This window comes from Haemaphysalis longicornis, unplaced genomic scaffold (genome assembly GCF_048455015.1).
Source record: "Haemaphysalis longicornis isolate Haplotype H1 unplaced genomic scaffold, Haemaphysalis longicornis Haplotype H1 scaffold_7, whole genome shotgun sequence".
In the NCBI taxonomy this organism is placed as follows: Eukaryota; Metazoa; Arthropoda; class Arachnida; order Ixodida; family Ixodidae; genus Haemaphysalis; species Haemaphysalis longicornis.
Window position 1 is genome coordinate 133,362,995 of NW_027526422.1, and position 26,559 is coordinate 133,389,553.

The following is a 26,559-nucleotide window of genomic DNA, read 5'->3' on the forward strand; positions in this document are numbered from 1 at the left end:
CATTCTGTTTCTCTCTGAAAGGGCGTAACGTGTGGCCATGGTGGAAGCGTCGTGTTTGGTAAAAAATGTTCTTCGTATATTTCGGCGGGTGTGGCCTGCAGAGGCAGCGTCATCAGCCTTTTGGTTTCCCGTTATCCCACAGTGACCAGGCACCCACTGAAAAACAATATTGTGCCCAGCGCCTACTGCAAGGTGATGTAGGTAGAGAATATCTTGAACGGCAAGTTCATATGTGACGTGCTTGCCGCTCTTAAGGAGGCACTGAAGGGCAGGTTTAGAGTCAGTGAATATGGTCCATTCGTTGGGCTCTTGACGTAGGATGTAGCGGATTGCCTCTTTGAGGGAGTGTAGTTCAGCTGATGTCGAGGACGTTGGTCTGTCTAAACGGTAGGAAAAGAGTTTACCAGTCGACGGGACGAATAGTCCAGAGGAAGAACTTTGCGGCAGCGAAGACCCATCAGTGAAAAGATGAACCCTGGTGGAATGCAACCTGTGCATGTAGTCCAACGCCAGTTGGAGCAGTTCAGCCTGAGGCGTTATCTTCTTAGATGTCATCCCTGGGATGCCTAAACCTATACGAGTAGACGCTAATGTCCAGGGCGGAAACTGAGATGGCATTGCTCGCGGTGGTTGCGTCGTTTTGGGAAGGCACAAAGCTCTAATAGCATCTCCGAACCCAGAACTCTGGGCCGCAGTGATCCTGCTCAGACAGTGGGGAGTAGGTTGAAGTAAATGCCGGTAGTGGACACGGAGCGACTCCTGTAACATGAGTGCGTCCAGAGGCAAGCGACGAGCTTCAGCGATGGTCCCGGCACCCGAAGAACCTCTGGGTAGACCAAGACAAATGCGCAGGCTGTTCCGTCGAGCCGCTTCTAGCTTCATTTTGTTAGTAGGCGCTGCATGGTGTAGTAAGGGAAGGCTATAGCGTATGAGGCCATCGACGTAAGCTTTGTGAAGCTGTAGCATCGACCCGCAGTTGCTGCCCCAGCGGGAACCGGCAAGGTATCTCAGAACCTGAGACGTCGCAGAGATGCGGGCACACAGTCTTTTTATCTCAGGCGACCAGGAGAGATTACGGTCGATGATTACGCCAAGATACTTGTGGGTCCGGGCGTACGGGAGGGCTCGTCCACTCAGCAGAATTGGGTACTGATCCATGCGCTTCCTTGTAAACGCCATTGCAACGCTTTTCTCATGCGATAGGTGAAGTCCACGAGCAGCAAGGTAGGTTGAAATGGAGAAGAGGGCCTTCTGGAGACGTTGCTGAGTGGTGCGTCGGGAGCGTGCTGCGTGCCAGATACAAATGTCGTCTGCGTAGATCGTGATGTTAACTCCCCGCGGTAGGCACCGTTTCAGCTCTATGAGAGTCAGATTAAATAGCAGTGGACTTAAAACGGCTCCTTGTGGAACACCTTTTTCGACGGGGAAACGTGATGTGTCACCATCCGAAGTGCGCATGAAAAGCTGACGTCCAGCAAGGTAATCCTCGATCCAGGCGTAGAGTCTTCCTCCAAAGCCATGTACTGCAAGAGCAGTTAGAATGGCTGTGTGTGTGACAGAGTCGTAGGCAGCTTTTATGTCTAAGAAAATTGCGATTGGTATGCGGCTAGAATCCAATTGCTCCTCGACTGACGAGATAAGGGCAATTATATTGTCAATAGACGACCTGTGCCTACGGAATCCATTCATCTCTTGCGGGTAAAGGCGTCGGCTTTCGAGAAACCAGGACATTCTTTTATGTACCATCTTCTCCATCAGTTTCCCAATACAGTTCAACAGAGCTATAGGCCGAAAAGAGGAATAACACATGGGCGGCCGGCTAGGCTTTAGAACAGGAGTAATTTGGGCGAGCTTCCAATCAGAGGGCAGCGTACCGCTCATCCAAGAGGAATTGTAGAACTCTAGGAGACGGAGCAGGGCATTGTGAGGCAAGTGTGTGAAGGTTGCGTAACTAACGCCATCCGGACCTGGACACGACTTGGTTTTTACATCGGAGATTGCTGCTGTCAGTTCTTGTAATGTAAAAGGCAGGTCCAGTGCTGGAACGGCTGATTCTGGAGGCCTAACAGGTGGAAGTGTATTCAGCGTTGATGAGGAGAGGATCTTGCAATATTCCTCTGCGACCAATTTCAAAGAGGAGTGCTCGTGCAGTGAGAGGGCAACAAAAGGGCGCAGCTGCTTAGGTTGCGTGCGTAACCCTTTGACAACACGCCAGATGCGCGTCAACGGTGTGTGAGTATTTAACGTTGCACAAAAGTTCCTCCACCGTTGTCGCTGAAGCTTGTATAGGTGACGCATTACATGTCTTTGAGCCCTTCTAGAAGCTCGTAAATCTTCTAGAGATTTTGTACGGAGGGCTTTTCGCTCCGCACGGCGACGAATGGCACATAATCTTTGGTACTCAGCGTCATTATTGGGTTGATTCCAGCGTTTTGTTCTTAAGCATGTGGAATTCCGAAAACAGTGAAGTATCGCTGGGATAATTTCGTCATCTCGAGTCGCTGCCGTAATGCAGGTTCGTATGGCTTCCACGAAAGCTCTCCAGTCTGTGCACGCGACCTGTTCTTTGTAAGTCTGAGAGTGCGAGTCACGAGTTGATATCAAAATCGGGTAGTGGTCACTTCCTCTTGTCTCTAAGTCTGTGCACCACGTGAATTTTGCGGAAAAGCCAGCAGTGACGAATGATAGATCGATACAGCTGGTTGTTTTGGGGGATTTGAGGAAGGTAATGCTGCCATCGTTTAGGGGTTCAATGCCATGTCTAATTAGGAGGTCCGCGAGTTTTGCACCACGTAGGCTTGTCTGGGAACTGCCCCAAATTTCATTATGAGCGTTAAAATCCCCACAGATAATGTGCGGCTTATCAGTCGACGTGATGAGGTTGTCCAGCCTGGTCTCATCAAACTTGGCGTTGGGTTGTAAGTACGCTGCGATAAATGTGAAAGTCTGAGAACCAATAATTGTAGTTGCGCAGACGTACTCATTTGTTTCGTGCGGTGAGACTGGAATTTCAACTGCCGGAACGTCAGTACGGAACCCGATAAGAAGCCGGCTTGTACCGCTTACTCGTTGAGAGTGGATGAAATAGTAACCACTCAAGCGGAAATTCTGATCTACTCGTGACTCTGAAATGACAACGAATGGGAATCGGTAAGTGTGAAGAAGCTGACGTAGATCACCGAGCTTCGACCTCAGACCACGAGCGTTCCACTGGAAAATGGTGCATCGTTTTAGGTGACTGTTCAACGACACTGTTGGCGATGGTGTTGCCGTCATTGTTTCCCGATGGTGAATGGCACACCAGGTAGGGAGCAAGATGCTGCTAGCAGAGGTTCCAAAGCCATGATAGCAGCAACTTCAGGCAAACCGCTTGCGGATGGTATGGCGGACATAAGAGCTTTGAGTGCCGCAAATAACAGGGGAATTATCACTTTACTCAAGTCGACTTGCGTTGTAGGAGCGTGGGTCTCCGCTGGTGGTTCGGTTGCATGCTGAGTCGCAATGGGTAGCACAGGAGTAACGAAAGCTCGTGTCGGTTGTTGTTTCTCTTCAGGCTGGGGCTTTTTGGGGCTTTCTCGAACAGTACGTGCATAGGACTTTTTCGTTGTTGCGTTTGTGTGTGTTGAAAGCGAACCCTGAGTGGAGCTGGGTGTTGCACAAACCACTTCTGGATTTGGGGGTGGCTCGCGTTGTTTGGGAGCCCTTCCTTGAAGTTGCTCAACTGCGCGTGCAAGAGTGGCGGCTTTTTTCTTCGGGCAGGCACCGAAGGTTGCAGGATGTGGTCCATCACAGTTCGCACATCGAGGGTGCGCGCGCGAAGTGCAGTCTTTGTACGAGTGCGGGCCTGCGCATATTTTGCATCGGACGGGCCCATTGCAGTGCTTCGCAATATGACCGTGCCTTTGACATTTATAGCACTGGGTTGCTGTTCCCAAGTATTCCTCAACGGGATAACTGCAGAAGCCAAGGAAAATGCGCTTTGGTAATGCAGAGCCGTTTGGGAACTCCAGAAGCACTGTTTTTCGGCGACGCTCTGCCACTACACCATTTTCGCCCCGATCATAAGAGACTTGCCTTTTGGCAGATGTAACACCTTGATCTCTCAGGTAGGAAAGGAGTTCTTCGTCCGTGTACTCAAGAGGGACATCATCAATCTTTCCAGACGTCGCTGAATAGGAACGTGGTAGACGTGCTTGGACCGTCATGCCAACCAGCTCCGTCACGGCAAGAAGACGGTTGGCAGCGTTGAGAGTCGATACGGTGACAACAAGGCCACCGTCCTTATTGAAGCGATGTGTAAGAACTTTTTCCTGGGCAATCGAGACGACTGCCGATGCAAGCAAATTGGGATTGAGCCTCCAGAAGGAACAACCTGGTTGCGTTGGTTGAATCACAACTGGGATGCCGGTAGGCCTAGACTTCTTATATCTGACTACAGTAAACGCAGCCTGACTTTCCTCTTCAGCTGCATGTCCATCTCCGGTTGTGTGGCGTTGTAACTCCTCGATGGCGCGCTTTTTCATGGCTGGCGGATCATGTTCATTGAGTAAAACGTTGTCCTCCGGTAACAGGGACGCTGTACGATGCTGTCCTTCCGTTGTAGCCATGGTAGAAGCCTCCATCATTACGGCATGAGGCACCAGTGATGGTGGCCCCCCGCTTAACAGCAGGGACCGCTTATTGGGACCATGAATGCTCACCGATGGCTACGACTATGATTCCCTTCGACCCCAAGGCCAACCTACGTTGTGGGTCTATGTACACCGCGAAAAGAACCTGGGACATTAAGCCGCCTTGTCGGCCCGGCCTACCTACGCCGTTGGGGTCCTCCTACTCCCAAATAAAGGTGATGTTAATGGCAATTGTGCTATAACATATATTTACCCGCTGCGCTGTTTCGTCACCCGTCCCACACTGACGGAGGGCATGCGTGGTCTACTTGGCCGAAAGCCTCTCTGAGATGAAAATATAAAACAACCATGTTTTCTTTAGTGCTCACACTTTTGCGCTGCAAGGGTCACTGTCTAGACGATCGAGTCGGCAGACTGCGTACAGATTGAGAGTGACACTATGGAGAGTTTTTATTGGCGTAGTGTTGATACGGGCACCATCGGCTATCGGGCACAGGGCTGAATCAGCGGACTGCTGGTATGGTGTGAAGACGCCTCTTACGACACAGGTGAACCAGGCAAGCTCGAAAAGTGGGGCGAGCCACCTGGCAGTTGAGCCTCTCCGAACACGCGGAAGGCGTTCAGGCACTCTAACCAACAATAAATTCGGATGCCAAGCGTGTTGTTACAGGTATCCAAATCAGAAACTGGTTTGAACTCTAATATTGACACCGTGGAATCACATCGCAGGAAGAATGCACGTAGCTGCTGTTAGTTGTTGCGGCCGTCGCCAAATGTCGCATGGTACATTTCGTTCTTTCAAGATTTAAAGTGAAATAAAATCAAAACTCTATTTAACAAAGCTGAGGTGATTCACTCATTATTTCGTTAAATTGAGAGCTTCCGTAAATGAACTTAGCATTTCTCTGTCACTTCATTCGGTACATTTTGTTATATGCTGTAGTGGCATCCAGTCCTCTTATGCGCCGTCGCGTTTGCGATGCATAGGTGCTGCGAAAATTAAACTGCGGCCCCCGCGTATAAAAACGAAGCACTAAAAACGTTGCTTGTACATGAGCCACCCTCGGGAGACTACAAAGATATTTACCCCTTAAGAAGTAGGTGATCATTGCTTGCGTGCGCTTTGCAAGCAACGGCCGCACGGACGTCTCGCAAGTTTGTAGTGCGTTCAGTGTGTATTCTGTATCATCGTACATCCTGGCAAACATCCGTAGCAGATAAAGGGCATCTACGACTTTACTTGGTTTGCACAGGAGCCTCAATATCTTTATCGCCTTCGTGATCGTCTTGAGATGCCACTTCCTGCACGCATCCTACAAGCTGAAAGATATCTCTTTCGTCCAAAACTTCCCTAGTGACTGCATTAGCGTCGGCACTCACGTAGGTGGAGAAACTAATCCCGATGGACACTTCGTCTACTCAACTTAGGGGCTCCTAATATCTTCAATATGGTGCAGAGAGCTCCATGTCCGACATGCTCATTCCAAGGTTTAGTGGTGTGCTTCCTTGCACAAACCACCCCCGCGCACACTAGTGGCAATGCTAAACGTACTGTAGGGGCAGCCACTTGAACTTCTCAAAAACAACACAGGTTCTAGCAGCGAACAATGTAAAAGAAGGGCGAAAGCATGACAACTATCGGCGGCACGATGGCGAACGAGAATCTCAAAGCACGCCCTGAAACATCCTCCCGTAGCTGTTTTTTACCGCTGGCGACGTCCTTGGAATTCAACTCAAAATTACAACTTGTGTTTTTAGTCGCATAGTTTCGTAAAAGCGGTTTACAGGTGCTCCGCGATGTCATCTCTGGTGCACGATAAATCAATTTTGATGCGTTCGCCAAAAAACAGACCGAAACTCCCCGAATGATGAGTTATATTTTTTCAGAAAAGTGTAGTTAATTGGGACAGATTATGATGCAGGGATTGTTATTTCAAGTTAGGCAACGCGTTGGGCTCTTTTTGGTAAATCGGACTCTGGAGAAATCGGGTTTTGTTAAATCGCGTTTAGAGTGTGGTGTTTTATTGACTAGATAAAATATGAACGAATAACGTGAACGTTGATGTATGAACGATTAAGCGATTGAATGCTAACAAAAACAAAAGTTTGACAAATTCACTTCAGTGTCCCTTTAAGGCGTACTTCTTGTACTAAGCCATAACAAATATAAATTCCTTGTTTTAGATCCATTAGAGACTGCAAAAGCTGCAAGAATGGCTACCGAAGTTTTATGGTCATGCAAAGATGAAATCATGGCCCTCAACATTCGACCCTCGGTAATAAAGGTAAGGATAACTTATTGTTCAATGGTAATTCTTCTGCCACAGGGAATAGCAAGGCATAGGTAAGAAAAATAAAGGTATCCTCACTATTTCAATTAGGCGACCGTACTTCACCAATAAAAACAGACCAATTTTTCTAACAAGTATTACATGTAAAGTCGTGGAACAAGTCGTTAGCTCTTAAGTCACTAAATACTTAAAACATCACATCATATGCAAATATCACCACGGTTTTCGCAGGGGCTAATTCTGTGAAACACAGCCTTTACGTTTTGTTCATCGTCGACCGCATGTAGGCTTGCACACTGATGCAGTTTTCATTGATTTCTCTAGACCATTCAATCACTTCCCACACCACAAACTGCCCCTCAGTCTTTTCAGCTTTAAACATTCATCCTGACGTCCTAGCGTGGGTGAAAGATTGTTCTTCTTCTAGAATTCACCGTATTTCTGCATTAGCTCCACTTCATTGTTTCCCGCGGTACTTATAGTGTCCCCCAAGTCAGTGTGCTTGGCTCTTTACTTTTCCTAACCTATAATTGTCATCCTTCGTCTTGAGCGTCATCCTGTTGCCGTTCTCTGCAAACAATGTTGTACTTTATCCTGAAAATTCTTTCGACTTCGACCATCAATAGTTACATTATGGTGTCCAGACAATTATGTCATGGTACCGCAAATGGCTGTCTCTTACTATCTCTAACACTACGTGCATGACTTTTAACGATGGTGGTTCTCCAGTTTAAAACATTTACCTCTTTTACAGCACGATCCACTTTACTACTTATATATACGTCTTATACTTCTTATATATATTGAACGTTGTTCTAACATCCTAGATTTAGTACTAACCAACCATCCTGGTTGCTTGTCCTCAATCTCATACCTACCCGAAAATAGTGATCACCGAGTAATACACGCAGACTTTTCCTTCCCCTTTCGGCGTGGAGAAAAACTCGAGAAAATAATTACCTTGAACGATAAGGGTACCTTTGAAGCCATGAACACAACACATAAAAAATTCTTTCTGGTTTTTCGAAATAGCTTTCATACTCCATTCGCACGGTAACTGTTTAAACTTAAAATGATCAAAATAGCGGGAAAATGTATCCCCAAGGTATCACTCTTTACCACGACACACAAATCCTGGATTACGAACAAACTGAAGAGATTAGCGAACAAGGAAAAGCGTCATTTTCTAGCAGCCAAAACAAAAGAAACACCTGAGGCTTGGGCGAAGTACACTACAGCTGGAAAAGAATACGCCACTGCTATCAGTAAGAAGAAGTACAGGTTTTTGACTAAAGACCTGCCAGCCATGCTAAGCGACAACACAAAAACATTATGGCAAGTCATTCACCCTCAATCTGGTAACACTATCAACATTACTAACGAATCTGGTCAGGTGCTCACCGATGAGCAATGCGCGAATGCTTTTAGCACCGCGTTTTAGTCTGTATTTACTAACAAATTTAGCCCACCTTCCTTTCCAGCCATGGTACTGTTAACGTCCAGTATGTATCCCATTGATTTTTGCAGAGACGGTTTTTGATCTCTCATCCCACATATGAAACAGTCCTCGTCAGGTGGCGTCAATGAAGTTAATTCTAAAGTAATAAAAAAACATTGATGATCCTATCGCCCCATTGCTGTATTTGATGCATGCGCAGTCGCTCTCCACCGGAATTCTACCAGATGACTGGAAAATGGGCAAGGTCGCTCCCATCTACAAGTCTGGTGATAAAAACTGTGTACTGAACTACCGACCCATTTCTCTAAGAAGGGCATCCTGCAAAATCGTGAGACGTGTCATCTACTCCAAGATTGTAAACTTTCTAGACTTTAAAAAATTCTTTCACCCTAGCCAACATGGTTTTCGGAAAGAATCCTTTTGCGAAATACAACTAGCATTTATTTTTACACCCTGCATGCTAACCTTGACAATAACATACCAACTGATGTAATCTTTCTAGATTACGCAAAGACATTCCACACAGTTCCCCATAATGACTTATGGTAAAATTATCCCAGTTTAACTTAAATCCAGATGCACTAAACTGGATCGAAACGTTTCTATCTAACCATTCTAATTTCGTGAATGTCAATAAGACTTTCAGTAAGAGTGTCTCAAAATAACATCAGGTGTACCTCAAGGCTCAGCTCTCGGCCCCCTTCTATTCCTAATACACATTAACAACTTGCCCCTCAGCGTATCCTGCAAAATCCGCATGTTTGCGGGTGACTGCGTAATTTATCATGCAGACATAACGCTCACGACGAAGTGGTCCTCCAGCAAGAACTTAACGATATTTAAGAATGGTGCGATAAATGGCTTCTATCTCTTAACCCGACTAAAAGTAAACGCGTGTCTTTTTTTTCCGTAAAAATCCCTTTATTTTTTTGTATCACATCGCGGACGTCACTGTATGGTCCCAATCATCCTACGAATATCTAGGTGTAACATTGTCTTGTGATCTTACATGGAATGCGCATATTACTAACGTCATTTCATCTGCAAACAAAACACTTGGCTTTTTAAAACGCCATGCGCCCCCTAATGTATAGTTGCTCACTTACCAGTCCATCATCAGATCAAAACTTGAATATGATTCCGGCGTATGGAATCCACCCCAAGATATCTTGAATCTGTCCAAAATTGTGCCGCCCGATGTATTCATTCCCTGTACTCGTTGAATATTAGCATTTCATCCTCGAAAGTATAATCCGGTTTATCACCACTCTCTGTTCGCTGCTGTAGGGCCACCGTTTCCCTCTTTGCCAAAATTTTCATTCTTCAGTAAATGTAGCCCCTTACATCCTACCCCCGACATAAATTTCACACCGCAACGGCCATACACTTCAAGTGTCCCGTTATCGTACCAGAACTGTCATTTTTTCCGCTTATTTTTTTCTTGTGCAGCCAAAGATTGGAACGACCTTGCGTGCTCCATTGTTTCAACCACCTGCTCATCAAACTTCATAGCGAATGTCAGTAGTCAGCTGAGTTCATAAAACTGATGCGTTCAAATGCCTTTTTTTTCTGTATATCCGCCACATATGTAATACCCCCACTGGGTTCCTAAAGAAAATAAAAATGAAAATGAAATTATTCCTTGCCCAGCGTAACAATATTAATTTTCAGTCCCATGATTCTAACTGATTGTCCAGGGCAGTAACTATGTTTTGCAATTCGCCACCCCCCCACCCCCCAGTTACTTAGCAAGGCAACGTCATCAGCACATCTGAGGTTACTGAGATATCCTCCATTCATCCTAACTCTAGCCTGTTCCTAATCAAATGTCATGAATCACTCTTGTAAACATGCTGTGAATATTATTGCAGAAATAGTGTCTCCTTACCTGACGCCATTTCTTGTAGCAATTTTACTGCTCTTCTTATGGAGCACTATGTTAGCTGTTGACCCATTGTAGAGAGAGAGAGAGAGAGAGAGAGAGAGAGAGAGAGAGAGTGAGTGAGAACGCTCTTTATTGAAAACAGCAGAGAGTTTTGCCGGCGTTTGGAATCGCCTAGATGTTCCCTGCTAGGGGTCAGGGATGCAGGGAAAACAGGCCATAGAAATAGGTGGGCAGAAAAAAAAAACAAAAAACACTGGTGTGGCTGGACGGGTTTGAAGGACTATTTTGTAGATTGTGTCACAGAATTCACAATTTTCAAATGTGGCCGATGTACTCCGAATGTAAAAACAAACTTTGTAGAGCCTGACGCTGCTTTGAGGGGCAAGTCCATGGTCCTAGGTTGGTTTTCAAAGTTACCGGCCGTTGATCTCGGCCTTCAATATCTTCAAAAAAAGGGGATCTTTGTGCCAAGTAGTCCACACATTTTATTAAAATATGTTCACCGGTTTCTACGGAAGAACAGTTATCGCAGTACGGGTTGGTCGTCAGTCCGATGCGAAAAAGGTAACTGTTGGTGTAGGCCGAGTTCAATGGTAGGCGATGATATAATGTCTCCAGCCTACGAGGGAGCTGTCTTGGAAGTCTTGATGCCAATTCAGGGTCAATCGCGTAAAAAATTACTTCGTTATACGGTTTGTTGCGCCATATCCGGTTTTTTTTGGTTGCTGCAAAGCGATGGGCCATGGTAGAAGCGTCTGTTTTTGTAAAGTACCCTTTACGGTATTTCCGGTGGTTCAGGCCCATGCGAGCCGCTCCATCGCCTTTTTGATTTCCAATAATACCCCTGTGGACAGGTATCTATTGCCATTTTATAGTGTGTCCAGCAATGCAAGCGAGGTGGTGAAGGTAGGAGACATCGGAGGCTGCGGCATGGTGAGGGGAAGACATGCTCCTCCTTGACAAAACTTGCACAGTTGCCTTGTAATCTGTAAAGATGCTCCACTGATGCAGCGGGTGGTGTAGGAAGTAAACAATTGCTTCTTTAATGGCATATAGCTCAGCCGTTGTAAATGATGCTGGTCGCTCCAGACGAAATGAAAAATTTCAAACAAACATCCAAACAAAAAATACTTCCTACCGAAGTAACTTCGTAATTAGGGTCACCTTGTCAGAGTTGCTGGTTTGGTCATTGTAGGAACAGAAACGCTCCTTGCTGAAAAGCGGGCGAAAAATTCGAGACAGTGCTCCCATTTGTTTACGAACGCCCTGTGAAAATATTGTAAGCAGCGATGCAACCGGCATTTACGTCGACGCAAAGGGATACACACCTCTGGCTGTCCTAAATTCGTGCTCATCTTGTTACAGAAAAAAAAAAAACGGTGAAGACGCGCTTAAACACTGGCTCCAAGGACAGCGCTGCTTTCATGACATGGAGTTAACACGCGCAACACCGCCAGTGGAACCACAGAACAAACACCTACTCGAACCTGTATAGAGCGCAGGCGATTACTTACTGGCCGAGCCGGGACCACGCGTACAGGCTAGCGTGAGTGAACGACCAGGAAAGATGAATTGAACAGGCGCTTTGCATATACTTCTCTTAGGCGCCGTATGCACTTTCAAAGACTCTTCTCTCCTAGTACTCTCTCCGCTTTTTCCTTTCTGCTATTCTCCCACGCACCGTGATTACGCACAGCGAAGCGCCTTTCTTCACGGAGGGACACGCAAATCTTGAGGACGTGCTATATGTATGCTGGCCGGAGTAGTACTTTTCCCGATGAAAAATTAGGTGCTGCTGTTCCATAAAATGTGACGGAATTGGTAGTGGGGAATATATGGGATAGCTACAAAGGCTGTATTTTCTATATTTCACATTATGTGCCTCCAACATTGCACTCGTTACTCAAATCTGAATATATTCACACAAATCTTGCAGGAGGCGAGAAAAGCGTGCGCTGGGTATCATCTCTGCTTCGCTTTCGTCCAAGACACAAATGACGTAAGTGTGAATGGTGGGGAACGGTAAAATGGGTTATAATGTAGTCATAGGAAAACAAAACTCACTTTACACAAGCTATGCACAGCGTGCTTTAAAAAGTACTTGACATCCTGAAATCTTTCATGAATTACACAAGATTTCCACAAGGCCATAACTTACTGCTGCCTAAGGTGTACACTAATTACCGGAAACCGCCGTTTTCGCAGGCATTTAACTATGAAATGCATTACCAATAACATTTAAAAAGTGTAATTCTATGCGTTCGATTTACAGTAGTTTAAGATCGTTTTTGCTTAGCAATTTGTCTGAATAATAAAGTCTTCTTTTCCCAGTGTATAGTAGTTAAACCTGTTTTCCCAGACCTAATATTGTTTAATTTCTTGTTCTAGTGCTTGCATACTTTATTGGCGTGCTAGACTGAACTGGCCCTAACGGAGATATTTTAGTACTTCTAGAGTATATTGCTTCTGCATTGTGCAGCAGCTGAAGACCCTTCATGCGTAAGAACTTTTTTTTCTGAATAATACGTTTTTTCTGCTTTCTCCTGTTTATAGTACTTAAAACGGTTTTTCAGAGCTAATATTATATATCTTGTTCAAGTGTTTTCATTTTCCATTAGTTGGTTAGACTGACCTGTACGTCGACTGCTTAAATATTTATGACAGTATTTTCGCATTTACTAACAGGAGGTCCCCCCGACAGTATCACATTGGAACTTCCTTCTGTACTAATAACTACGTGCGATGTGTATGTACAGAAAATGTTTAATAAAATCCTTGAAATCCTTCAACTGCACCAAATAGTCGGAGCGCCACGCCAGAGAGAGTAGTAACCGAATGCGGACTCTATCCACAACAGCATGGGACTTTATGTGAACTAAGTTGCGCTACGGGGTGCATAATCCTACAATGTTTGTAGGTAGTTATGTATGTGATTTGGCTATTTTCAATTATCACTAACATGCGTTCTATCGCTAATACAAAGGCTGTTTTTTTTTAGAATATATAGGTTTGCATACGTCCTTTACGAAGGGCATGTAGGCCTCGGACGCGCCCGGTTCATTTACCACCGGCGGCGTGCTAGGTATTGGCGCATGGTGCTCTATCTACGATGCAAGCAGGTTGGGTGCACGTCACTCTCTTCCTTTTTATCCATGCGTTGCTGGCTCGTCAAGACCACCATAGTTGCAAGAGCAGTCTGGCCGAAGGTTTGCTGGCGGGGTTTGTTTTCCGAGTTTTCTTTTCCCGCCACCGTTGCACTTCCTGTGGGCAATGACAGGCTTTTCCTTCGTTGTATTATCTGCCAGAAAGGTTACTTAGGACCTCCAGTCTTATTGAGTCGATCTACAAGTTTCTCGCCCCTTTTTCTCCTCAAGTAAGCAGGAGGTAACACTGAGTTGTACGAGGGTGGGCGTGATGATAGGCATGGGCATCACGGTGGTTATACACTCAAGCACGCAAAACAAGTTAGTTCTACATCACGAACTGAAATCGAACATTTATTTGATGAAGGTGTGCTCTAAAAAGTTGTGCAAAGTTCTCGTCGAATTAGGCGAGCTTGTGGAGATTCTGAAGATTCTAAATCAACACGTCGTAATGAGAGCAAATTTCAAAAAAGAAATACCGCTAACAAATCTACGGCGCGATACTGTACGATCAAACCGTGAGCCACAACGTTCGGGATGTTTCCGCTCGCTCGGTGCCCCCGACGATTATCCCTCAACTAGTGCTATTGTAGCCACCTCATTATGAGGCGGGTGCTCATTACCCTGTTTCCTCAAAAGGAAAGCAACGTTTTGTTGGAAGGTCACCGACCACGTCATGATTGTCCACAATGGGCAAGATCGCCTTACTCTCATTCGGAGAGATTTTATAATGGCCTAGGCGGCAGATAATTGTAAACTTCGAAGCTACCTCCGTCTTGTGAATCCCAGGCAGGCACGTGTATCAGAGGCGTTCAATACGAACACTTCTTATCAGCCAAGAAAACATGCACAAAACTGTCATGTTACCAGCCGCCGTGGCTAACTGCCTAAGGAGTTGTGCTGCTGAGCGGAAGGACGCGGGTTGGATTCCTCACCACGGCGGCTGCTTTCCTGATGGAGGCGAAAAGCAATGACGCCTTTCTGTACGAGATTTCGGCGCATGTTAAAGATCCCTAGGTGTCAATATTATTCAGGGGGGCTCCACTACAACGCATCTCATCGCCTGCGCTGCGTAGGCGCGTTAAGCACTACCATCATCATCAACACTATCATTTTTAGGTATATTAGGTTGCAATGGAAATTCATGGAACTGCTCTCGTTTATACAGAAAAACGTTTTGCCCATCTGTGAAACTTTGCAGGATTCTACATCGTTTCGCGACAAGGTTCTGGACTGTATGGAAAAGTATGGAAACGCATGGAGCACTGCCTTTCCGGTTCGTAGATCTTCATCAAAACCTTCATTGATGATGAGTCTGCACGACGTGCAATTGCACAACGACAGGTCTATTTGCCAGTTCCCGTGTTCGTTAACCACTAAAACGTAACTTCGACCCAAATATCAATTCTGCTTTCAGAAATTGGCCACTAGAACGTAAAGGCTCACCGAAGCCGTCCTTCAAAAAAAGTACAAATTTGTTGTGGAAATTTTGTGGCCTAATAGAGTCAGTGGTATTTTGCGAAAATCACAGTTCAATGTTTATGGTTGTAGATAACAGGAGTGTATAAAAGTAATGTCTTGCGATTTCCAATTGGTTACATTCCCCCTCTCCCCCAGCCTATGCCTGATGAGTGTTTAGCGGGTTTCCTATTTGCTCTTATATCCAAATCTTCTTTAGATTGCATTATTATTTTGTTGTCTCATTCCATTCTAGACCCCCCCCCCCAAACACGCCTATCAAAAAGAAGGAGGGCAAATATGGGTGAAAATGATGTCGTTCGAAGCTACAAAGTTCTTTATTTCGAGCATTCTTTGAGCGCAGGCTACTTAAGCAAAGTTCGCTATATCTAGAAGGAAGATTATCTTGAAGGGGCAAGTAGTGGAGAATTTCTTCAATTTGTTAAAACAAAATTGGACAGCAGTTTCATTTATTACAAAAGAACAAAAATACCTTGGCAAACTCTTAGAGGACCCATCACTGTGCTGAAAATATTTGTCATGGTACTCCTAAATTTAAAAAAAATTATGGTCGATATACATATTCTTTATACAAGTAATAGGATAATAAATTTCCCTTCAAATATACAGGGCGCCGGAACTATTACTCGCTGCCTAAGTCAGCAGCGTTGCATCTTTATTTGAGCCAAGTCCGCGGCTACACATTTTAGCTTTTAGGTATTAGGCCACCGGGAAGGTGCACATTTTTCTGACATAGATACCGTCATATTGCACCAAGAAATGTGGACACTATTTTTTATTTCTACGCCACCATTATAACATACTCGCAAGAACGCCGCAGTTTTCAGCGGAAGACTGTACCATGATAACTAAAACTTCAAAAAAAAAACTACCATCTTCCCCACATTAAAGTGACATGGACCCCCGTGCAGTCATTTCAGGATACGCGCAGCGTTAGGCCATCAATAATACTCCCGAGCCAGAATACCAAAATATTAATCTCTGGCCGATTTGGGATACATTGGCAGTGCGTATTTGAGCAGGGGGCATTAGTTCGCCGACATGGTGTGGCTGCGGCAGTAAATGGCGTCTGTCCGACGATAAACTCCACTGCTGAGTACCTGCCCTTTGGTAATCTGCTGGGCTTTATTGTCACCCGCCTAGGAACACTCAAGCTCTGAGGTACCTTCCGCACACTCACCAACAGGACAAAGGTGGAGCCAATGGTCCCGACCGTTCTTTTACACAAAGGAAAACAACCATGAACGTTCGAATGAGACGCTGCGAGCGCGAGTTTACTGCAGCCAGCCTTGACCCCGCCTCTTGCGACCTATCATTTGGAACCCATGAACAAAATAGAGCAATGAAGATCACTTTACTTTCGCAGAACTAGTAGCAGCCATGGGCCAAGTGAACGTCGGAAGCTCTATGGATAAAGATATTTCTGCATACGCCATGCTATGCAGTTCTGACGGCGAGCAGACAATACCTTCTACCATTTATAAACAAGATGTGTATACCCAGGTATTTGCCTTCTCAATGTTAGCACCCCTCGTAGCACTTATTACGAAGCTTCCGAAGGACGGTTCAACGCCATATAAACTTGACTAATCCCGCTCTCGTCCACTGTAGCGAAACAAGACCAGCGTCTGCTTGTAAAATGGTGATGGAGTCGACTACCGGGCAATCAGCCCACTCGATCGTCTTCGTCCTCCCTTCCTACTTTCGCCCCCTGCCTGCGCTTCTTTATTTCTCAACATACTCCCGCTGCCACCAAGTTGGTTAGGAGCTATCTGGTAGCTTCACGGGCAGTGCCGAAGTTCGGGATCAACTACGACTGGTTGTCCGGCTTCCGTAGCGCCGCACGACTCCACATTAGCGATGCTTGTCGGCTGGCTTGGGGATTCAGTGGATCACTTGGCTTGGTGTCTCGGTGGCGTCGATCTCTGTAGACAGCGCTGCCATGCGAGCGAGGCAGTACAAGTCGATAGCCAGTGTCATGGGCAACAAGCGCTTGCTGGGTTGCAGGATCAAAGTTATGTTGCGGCTAAAAGTGAAGACTGCGAATGTTCATACGGACCCCCGAGAAAAGAGACCATGTTCAAAATTTTCGACCAGAAAGCAGCCGCCGGGATCGATTGGGAAACGCTTTTGCGTACGGTCAAATTTGCAGAGATCATGACGCAAGCGTAGTGGCATTGTAGTTGCGTCCACGTCTGATACTGCTTCATTGAAGTACTCGGCATGTTCCAGCAGCCCAACCGGCTTATCTGGGAACCATGAGACTTCCCTCTCGTCGGACCTATAAACTGTGCAGAAAGAGGCGTCCAGCATCGACTTGTGCTCGCTGAAGAAGGGGTCGTCACCATCGAAGCATTTGTTCTGCTTCGCCACGAGAATGCGTCGCCACCGGGCCTGGACGAGTGCGGCCGAAGGTAGCTTTCGGCGTCGGAGCTCGCTCATGGAGCGCCGGAGAAGCAGGATCTCCGCCATCGCCTGAAGCGGGACCGCGTTCTGCACCGGCCACGTTTTCGTAATCGGATCCAATAAAACTGTCTTTGAAGTGCCGTAGGGCTTCTGAAATGTTGTCGGAATGCGAACGTTGTCATCAATGCAAGGGTCGCCACAGTGTCGCGGGGATAACTACAAAACGGAGGTCGCATCGACGGCGACAAGTGCCTCCGCATCTTGCTCACGCTCAGCACTTACTAAAGCTCCTGTGCCAGCACCAGGCCAGGTGATGGACGCTTTGACTTGCCCAGTTGTTTTGGAGGGGCTCATAAAGGAAACGAGGACCCGTTGAGCGCGCTTGTGTACTACGACACACCTGTACGCCCAATGGTAACGAAGCGCACGCAGGCGACAATGACAAGCTTTTTGCCAGGAAATAAATTCATTTCCCCTAGAACCCCTTGCATTTTATTGATAATTTTTTCGAAGCCTCCTTTAGCCCATTGGTAAATTATCGGCAGGCGAACGCTGTAGCCGTCTCAAATAAAATGTCACGGTAGGTTGGGGTATGCGACACCTTTTAGACATCGTATTTAGAGAATTAATTGTCTATAAATGGCGTCGATTTTACGAAGTCCTCGATGGAACGAAGTTATTTGAGGTTCCCAGTGACTTGGTTTGATCGGGTTTTAACTGTATACAAATTGTTGCCCAGAATTCGTAACGCTTCCATGCGGCATCTGCGGCTGAAAAGTTGATTTCGAGTAAAAGCTTTTCTTTATTCAGCGTAGATTTTTACTGTAAAGTATGCAGTTTGGTTGACCTTGTGCTCTGAACTTTTTTTGTAGACACGGACACGTTTGTAGTGAATATTACTTGACAGCTGGGAGTTTTCAGCATGAGCAAGGAAGGTATATAATGGGCAGAAAAAGCCGGGAGATTGACCATAGAAAAAAAGCCGTCTGCTACCTCATTTAGCATACAATGACAGTAAGGTATACCGCAATCACTGCATGGTTCACAGCGCGTCTATCCCTATCATTTGCCTGAGTATAAAGAATATCGTAATTTTTAGCGAACAGTTCGAAAAGAGATGAAAAGTGTTACCCTCTTCAGCATCCTTGCTGAAGTACGCAATAAATATAAAGAGGATTTCTAACTCTTTTTCAAAATTTTTCTCGAAGGATATGCCGGAGAAGCTCAACTTGGACGTGAAGAAAACCGTAGATGCTGTTCGCGTACGTACAATTCTTTCGTGTTCAAGAATATTATTTTCTTAACTGTAGTAGTTTTATGTGCAGCATACACACTAAACTTTTTCGCGCCCTTTTAGCAAAAAATGGTGTAGCATAAGAGGAAAATTGGGGTTGGGATGCCCTTACAACCTTTTTCTTGAAGTTCAACACCCTTTTCCTAGCTCTACACCCGTTTGGTTGGAAAAACACGGTATGATCAACTTCAACACGCTTGTTTTTTCTTGGGGTGTTGAAAGGGTGTGGAAAAGATGTTCAGCTGTTCATTCAATAAGGCTATGCTTATATGCATAATAGCACGGTAAAGAACAAGACATCGCCTCATATACTTCTGTACTCGCAAGAAATTTTCAAACGCAAAAAAAATAATTGCTCGTATTGGATGATCGCTCGTTTTCATATGAGGTGCACATCATGCCCTAAGTTTAGCTTTGGCACGCGAAACACCAATTTGAACCTCCAAAATGTATTTATTATTTATTTATTTATTTATTGAGATACCCTAAGGGCCGAAAAGGCATTACATAGGGGGGATTGCACATCAACCAAAAAATTGCATACAAGTCACATGTGTCAAATGATTGCAGGGTGAAAAGCCGGTACAAAACATAAATGGCGTACAAGAGAGAAGTACAACAGAATAGTACAAGAGAATATGGATACAGAACTAGAGCGGATGTTCATTTTCTAAAAACGCTAACAGAGCACTCTGGAATGAGGACAGCTCGGTTAGGTTTGCCACACTGGCAGGCAACAGAATCCACTCGGCAATACTAAGCGGTAATGGTGAATTTTGCTATTTGTTAGTTTTCGCGAATATGGGCCTGACTTTATGCGCATGATCGAGCGTGCTGATACGTAAGTTGCTGGATGAACATGACTGCTTGAAGGCAATAAACCGTTGTGATAAAGAGCATAAAAAATGATAAGCGACAGTATATTCTTCGAATTGCGAGAGGGGGAAGTTTGAGGGACGCTTTTATTGCCGAAACACTGGTATAGCGGGAATATGACGAAAGAATAAACCGAGCAGCCTTGTTCTGTACTGACTCGAGTAAGGCTGTTAGATATTCCTGGTGCGGGTGCCATATATTAGACGCGTACTCTACCGAAGGACGAATTAAAGAACAGTATGCGTGCAGTTTAGTTTCGGAGTTTGCAAGGTGTAAGCGTCATTTTAGAAGGCCCAGTTTATAAAAACTTTACCTGTTAGGTATTCTATATGAGTGTTCCAGTTCAAGTTTGAACTAAGAAATATACCCAGATACTTAAATGACAGCACTGACTCTATACGGGTATTCGAAGTAGTGTACTGATTTGGGGTGACACTGTTAGAGGAAGTAAACGTTACATGCTTAGTTTTATATGTGTTAATCTCCATTTGCCAGGTGCAACGCCACTCTGACAAACCTGTTAAATCTGCTTGGAGCGCAGTTATATCAGCCGGATGTGTTATTTCTCTATAAATAACGCAATCATCTGCGAAAAGGCGGACGTTTGAGGGTAAATTATGAGCAATGTCATGTACATATATTAGGAAGAGTAGAGGGCCTAGAACTGAACCCTGTGGTACACCGGATTTTACAGGAATGCGATTAGATACATGATTATCGAGTTTGACTGACTGAAAACGGTTAGTTAAAAATCCTTCGATCCACTCTGTTGTGCGGCTGTCCAGCTGAAGAGCGGAGAGCTTCAGCAGTAATCGCTTATGGGGCACACGGTCGAAGGCCTTAGAATAATTAATGAATATAGCATCGACGTAACGGAAGAATGCAATGAGCGGTGAAGGTCATTCAAAAGCTCAAAAAGCTGTGTTTGGCATGATCGCTCATGCCGAAAACCATGCTGGGTTTCAAACAAAAGGTTATTTTTGTTCAGGTGAGCCATGATATGGTGGTAAAAAATAAAAATACTATAGTCGTGTGGCGAAAATGATGTTTACCGACCCTAACACCCTTGGCTTTCTTTAGGGTGTTGAAACGTGTGAAATAGGTGTTCAATTGCAAAAAAAGAACGGTGGAGCTAGAGGTGGACCTAGTTTCTTCCGGTGTTGCTAAGTTTTGTTATGTTTACTTGGCTTTGCAGTGTTGTAGATATGCTAGGATGACCGCTGAAGGAGAGGCCAAGTTTAACCGGATTTTACAAGCCTGTTCTAGTGTGTCCCCCCCACACCCACTGACAGGAGATCCAAGGAGATAACAAGCTAGGTTGAACCCAAGCTATGCTGTTTCTGCAGCCGCGCACCCCTATTGCAAGCTGGGGCATTTTTTTGCCCTTTAGACTCGAAAAAAAAACTAGTACCCTTGAAATGGTATAGTAAGAGGTGTGCATACGCATACGGTCCTTGTGCTCATACTCTAACAAGCTCGAAAGCCGACTTCCCTGTTACAATACTCTATCTGCGGTGGTGCACCCTCTACAGATGCCGCAGTTCTTTTTCTTTGTTTTTTTGCTAACGCCACAGAAACTAGCCCAAGCTTATACAGCGTCATGGTTGATTGATTTTGATTGATTGTAGGGTTTAACGCGCCGACGCAACGCAGGCGATCAGGCGCGCCGTAGTGGAGGGCTCCGGATTAATTTTGACCACCTGGGGATCTTTAACGTGCGCCGAAATATCGTACACACGGGCGTTTTTGCTTTTCGCCTCCATCAGAAAAGCGGCCGCCGCGGCCGGGAATCGAACCCGCGACCTCGTGCTCAGCAGCGCAACGCCTTAGCCACTGAGCCACCGCGGCGGGTTACAGCGTCATGGTAATAAATCCCCCAATTTCATACTGATTTACATATCGTGAGGTACAAAACACCCCCCCCCCCCCCCGCTTGTAGAAAATGTTCAGTCCACCCGTGTAACGAAGTACAAAATGCCTCCAAAGTTGCAGGTCTCTTCACCATTTTTCTGAGCGTGCGGTTTTTTCTTTCACCCTTCTTCTTGCACCTTTTTCTTTACGCCCTTTTTCTTAGATTCGAACACTCTAATTTGTAGCTTTACAACCTTATGGAAAAAAGGGTGTTTAAATAATGAATACTCTTTTTAGAGGCTATTCAAGTGGCGGGAAAGATTTGTTTGGTAATAAAATTCAATAAGTGTTGGAACCTGAACACTACCTCGTGATTACAAAGTTTTTGCAAATCCGCCTGTTGATTCGTATATTCCCATAGTAAAATCCACAGTTCCAAAATTAGCGCTGACATATCTGTTTTCGAGACAAGCCCACCGACTCGATCGGGGGGCTTTCCTTTGCTTGATATAAAGCAAAAAGAGCACATCTATTGCTAAGTAAGTATGCACTGCATGTGCCGCTTGCATTCCGTTGGTTTTCTTGCTCAATTCATTTGTGTTCTAAGTGTAACCTGTTGCGTATTGACTGTGTGTATTGGATGCTGCGCGCTCCGCCGATTCACATTGCCATGCGTAGCTGCTGCTCTGGCCACACCCTCATTTTAGGATTTTGAGCAACCCTACACCCTTTCTAGGGTGTTCACACGAACACCTTTTTTCATCCATACACCTTTTTTTCGCCACAGGACATTTTAAAGGTGTTCGCCATAGGACAACATTTTTACACCCTTTTCGGCCAAAACGGGTGTAAAAAGATTTAGTGAGTAGTTTTCAGAACACACAATATTGTTTAGTTCTGAACTACCTAACGCCTGTTAATAAGTTACTGTACCGACTGTCATGAGAAAGTAACCATTTGAGGAAAGCTAGAAACTGTACTGACTGTGAGCAGTGTTGGTAGGTTACTTCGAGTATTTAGGTAGCGCTAATTTTAATAGGAGCTACTTTACTTATGGTCTCAATAGAACAGCTTCTTTGGCCAAAATACGGCCAGAAGAAATTTCAGGCACCCCTTGTACAAAAACCTAAACTACATGCGAAGGCGAATATTATGATCTGTTCCCGGGCAAAACCTAATTCGATTCATGCCGAAATGACCGTATTTGTAAACTTTGAAGCTTTTCAAGGTGTTATTAAAACGTGATAAATTTTCAATACGCCAGCCTCACTTTCACATCAAAAGAGAACAACAAAATTTTTAAAAACCGAAAAGCGCTCCGAGGACACAGGCGGCGATCGTGGCTCCTTCCAGAATTTTGTGTGCAAGCGAACGAATATCCCTGCATGGTGACAATTATTCCCACGCTGGAGATCCCACGATGGTGTTACTTATTTTACGAACCCAAACCACGATTTGCAACATTCACTTGTGAAAGTGTCGTAACGGTAAAACCCCAACTTTTATTACAAACTGTGTAATATCAGTTACGTGTTCAAAGAAATTTGCTGCTATAACATGGGAATGTGAGCCGTTTGGTTACAAATCGTATGTAAAACTCAGCAGCTTGATGAGGCCGAGTAGAACTGCAGAGGTCGAGTTCTTTCTACAACAAAATATTGTATTCAAATAGAAAGGGCACACATGGTTGCGCCATGTTTGCTTATTGATAAATATAACCTAAAGGAATATATTACTACTGATAATTATATATAAATACATAAAGATAACTACGAAAAGTATAAATAAGAAGTAAAGATAAGTATCAAAATAAAAGTCAAAATGGCATCAGCGCGTTTTATTTTAAGGACGTTTGCGTAATATGGTAGTTAGAAGAACGAAAGAAAGCAAATAAAATTTTAAGCATTTACCACAAAAATAAACTCCAGGCGTAGAACAGCTCATTCTGAGTTAAATTTTGTGATATATTATGCCATAGAACTCTGTCGCCCAGCTCTCTTCACATGGTTCGTACGTATGATCTTGCATCAAGGGGCACTCGGTGTGCTGAGCATCCTATGCCCATGCGGGTGGATCTCAATAAGCAAAGTTTCCACAATTCTTGGTACGATTACTGCTAAACCTTTGGGTTCTGATTGCTACTGCACTGTTAATATTGGCGATGATGCTTTCGTAAGGTTTCAAGTGTCGGGCGACTAAGCATAGATGAAAAAACTGATCGGACAGACGCACTCCTTTCTGTTCTCTTTATTACCGCACAGATGACCATCACTTAATCCCCAAATTCGATGTGTTGAGTAGTGTGTTTCGACAACCAAGCTCCGACCCATCCCAAATAATGATGAATCTCAGTCCTACTGCCTCATGTATTTTGCTATTCCGTTCGTTGAGGATAAAAAAGTGAGTAGGTAGCAGAAGATGCCAACTAAGCAGCTCGGCTTATCCCACACCAATGCAGTGCATGTCGACGAGCATCTTTCTCCGGGCAACAAACATCTGACTGGTGCCGCTATTTCCCGTAAGAAAGAAGTCGCATTGCAATTTGTCTGAACTAGCGGAAGAAAGGTTTTCCGCGGAAAGACGAACACATGAATGATGGGAGGATACAGGACTTGTCTGACCTGACTAAGATGAGTAAATAGAGAAGGGGCGTTCGCAGCATGCTCATCACCACTAAATTATCAATGGGAATATTTCCCCCGTCTGTATTAGATACAAAACTGATCACTTTAATTCTGGCTTTCGCATTGTAACAAAATTTTTTTTCAGCCCTCCACGTAACATTCGTAGCATGAAAAACAAGTGATGCGAGCTTGATTGATTGCTTGGGTCACTGTCGATTCAGTTCGGCTTCAGGCTTTTCTCAGAAACCTGGTTTGGCACTGATAGCGATGAGCGTTCCTGCGATAACAATGTTCACCATGGTTTATCACGGCCCCATAGAAGAGGGGGTGGGCTTGCTGTATTTGTTAAAAAAGGTCACCTAAATTCTGTGATTAGCGATGTTACAATGACAAATGCCAAATTTGAATATTTAGCTATACCTTTAAAGAACTTAATCTATTTTGCTATATACAGATCCCCTCATGGTAACACATCCTTATTCTTCGATTTCTTGGAATGTATTTTCCCTTTTCTCGACTGGACTAAGCTGCCCTTCATTTTAATGAGCGAGCTAAACATGAACCTAGTATCGGATGCCGGTAATGCAAGGGAATTGCATAGCCTCATTTCCTCGTATTCTTGTTATAGTTATATCCCTTTAGCTACTAGAATAACTTGCAACACGGCCATATTATTAGATATTTGTATCTCCAATGTTCAGGTTCCCCACTCTGAGTCTGGCGTAATATCTTCCGACATGAGCGACCATTTGCCGATATTTAGCTTCATACCTCTCAAATTAAATGACACAACAAACACTGTTATGCAGATGATAAGAGATTTTATTGATCTTGTTCTCAACTACTTCCATAAACGAATCAAAGATAATAATTGGGAGCCTATATACAAGATATTCTAAGTCAATGCAGCATATTCCGCTTTAATAGATATGTTCATAACCCAATATAACACCGCTTTCCGGCAGAAAGAAAGATAATTTATTCGTAAGAAGTTTAAGAAGCATTCGATCAATCACTTTACTCAAGGATAAAAACGAAATATAAATGTATGAAGAGTTTCTCAACTGCATAATTCTAACTCCAGTTGCTGAATATAAAGAAATATAAATAAACTCAACAACGAATTAAAAAAATCGGAAATATGACTACTATATAAGATATTTTTCTCGCATTCAAAGTGATCATTGTAAAGTTTGGTAAGAGGTCAGTAACTTGATCAATAAAACCACACATATAAAACTTGAAGAAATGATTATATCAAATAGGAAATCAACTGGTCATGAGCTGCAACACGGCTTCAATAACAATTTAAATAATGCCGCTTCTCCAAATTCTGTCACGCAAACTCCGGTAAATAGCTCTTTGGGCCTCACCACCCCCTTGCTCAAATCTATAGTACTCGCGCTCACAAATACTCAAAAAGAAGGTACATTGATCCTTCCTTTAAAAAGTACGTATCTGCGGGATATGAAGATATAAAAGTGATACCATTAAAGTATGTCTGCGCCGTTATATGCGATGTACTGTCACAAATTGAAATTCTGAAACTATCAGCTGGTGTTTTTCCAGAGAACATAAAATTGGCCCGAGTCATTCCAGTTCGTAAAGGAGGTGCCATAAATGAACTGTCGAATTACCGACCAATTTCTGTTCTGCCTGTGTTGTCAAAAATGCTTGAAAGTGTTATTCGTTGTAGGATAATCAATTTCCTGCACAAATACAATGTCATTATTGATTTGTTGATTCACAAAATAGGTTCACAAAAATAAGTTCACCGAGAAAGCACTGTTAGTTGTTCAAGACAGAATATTAGATATTATTGAAGACCAAAAATATACCCTCGGCATACTTTTAGATTTTCGCCAGGCATTTCATTGCGTACATCATGAGACACTTGTTTGGAAGCTTTGTAACTATGCGGTTCGAGGTATTGTGTGGAACCTATTGCGGAGTTCTAGGTCCTAATATTTTCTAGCAAATAACATATCCTCCGATACACAGGTAAGTAAGGATGTTGTCCCGCAGACATCAATACTAGGGCTGTTATCATTCATTACATATTGCAATAACTTGGAATACAAAGGTCTCCCGATGTGGTTATGTACGCTGATGACACTAAACTTTTCTTCTGTTCCTGTTCATTAACAGTGCTTCAAAATATTGTCATTGCGTATTTAACCAACCTTCGTGATTAGTTACACGTAAAAAGGCTTAGTTTAAAGAAATTTACACCATCTTCCCTCGAGGAGAACCATGGGGTAGATGCGACGCGTCGGGGGTTGCCGTTGCGTTTTCGTTATGTTAGCGATGTCAGAATGTGGATTGCTGTTGTTGTGTATCCTATTTACGCAGCATGTTCACCCCCGATGCGTCGCATCTACCCCATGGTTCCCCTCGCGGGAAGATGGTGTAAATTTTTTAACCGAGCGCAAGCTGCGCGCTTACGCACAGCTGGCACGGCGACGGGAGCGAGCGCAGCCGAGCGCAAGCTGCGCGCTGACCGCGCTTACGCACAGATGGCGCTGCGGTGAGAGCGGCGGAGCGCGCAGCTGCCGCGGTGAGGAGAATGGCGGAGGGATGTGGACTACGCCGCGACAACGGGATGCGTTGCATGTAATAT

General features: G+C 44.6%; 1 protein-coding gene across 1 annotated transcript in view; it reads left to right on the plus strand.

Annotated features, from left to right (window-relative positions):
* Positions 1-26,559, plus strand: part of LOC144145159 (uncharacterized) — a 35,494-nt gene that overhangs the window by 7,432 nt on the left and 1,503 nt on the right. Inside the window, exons 2-5 of the mRNA XM_077676663.1 lie at positions 6,816-6,916; positions 12,203-12,265; positions 14,611-14,685; positions 18,503-18,556. Of these exons, the coding sequence (XP_077532789.1) occupies positions 6,816-6,916; positions 12,203-12,265; positions 14,611-14,685; positions 18,503-18,556 (293 nt within the window). The remainder of the gene's footprint in view (positions 1-6,815; positions 6,917-12,202; positions 12,266-14,610; positions 14,686-18,502; positions 18,557-26,559) is intronic.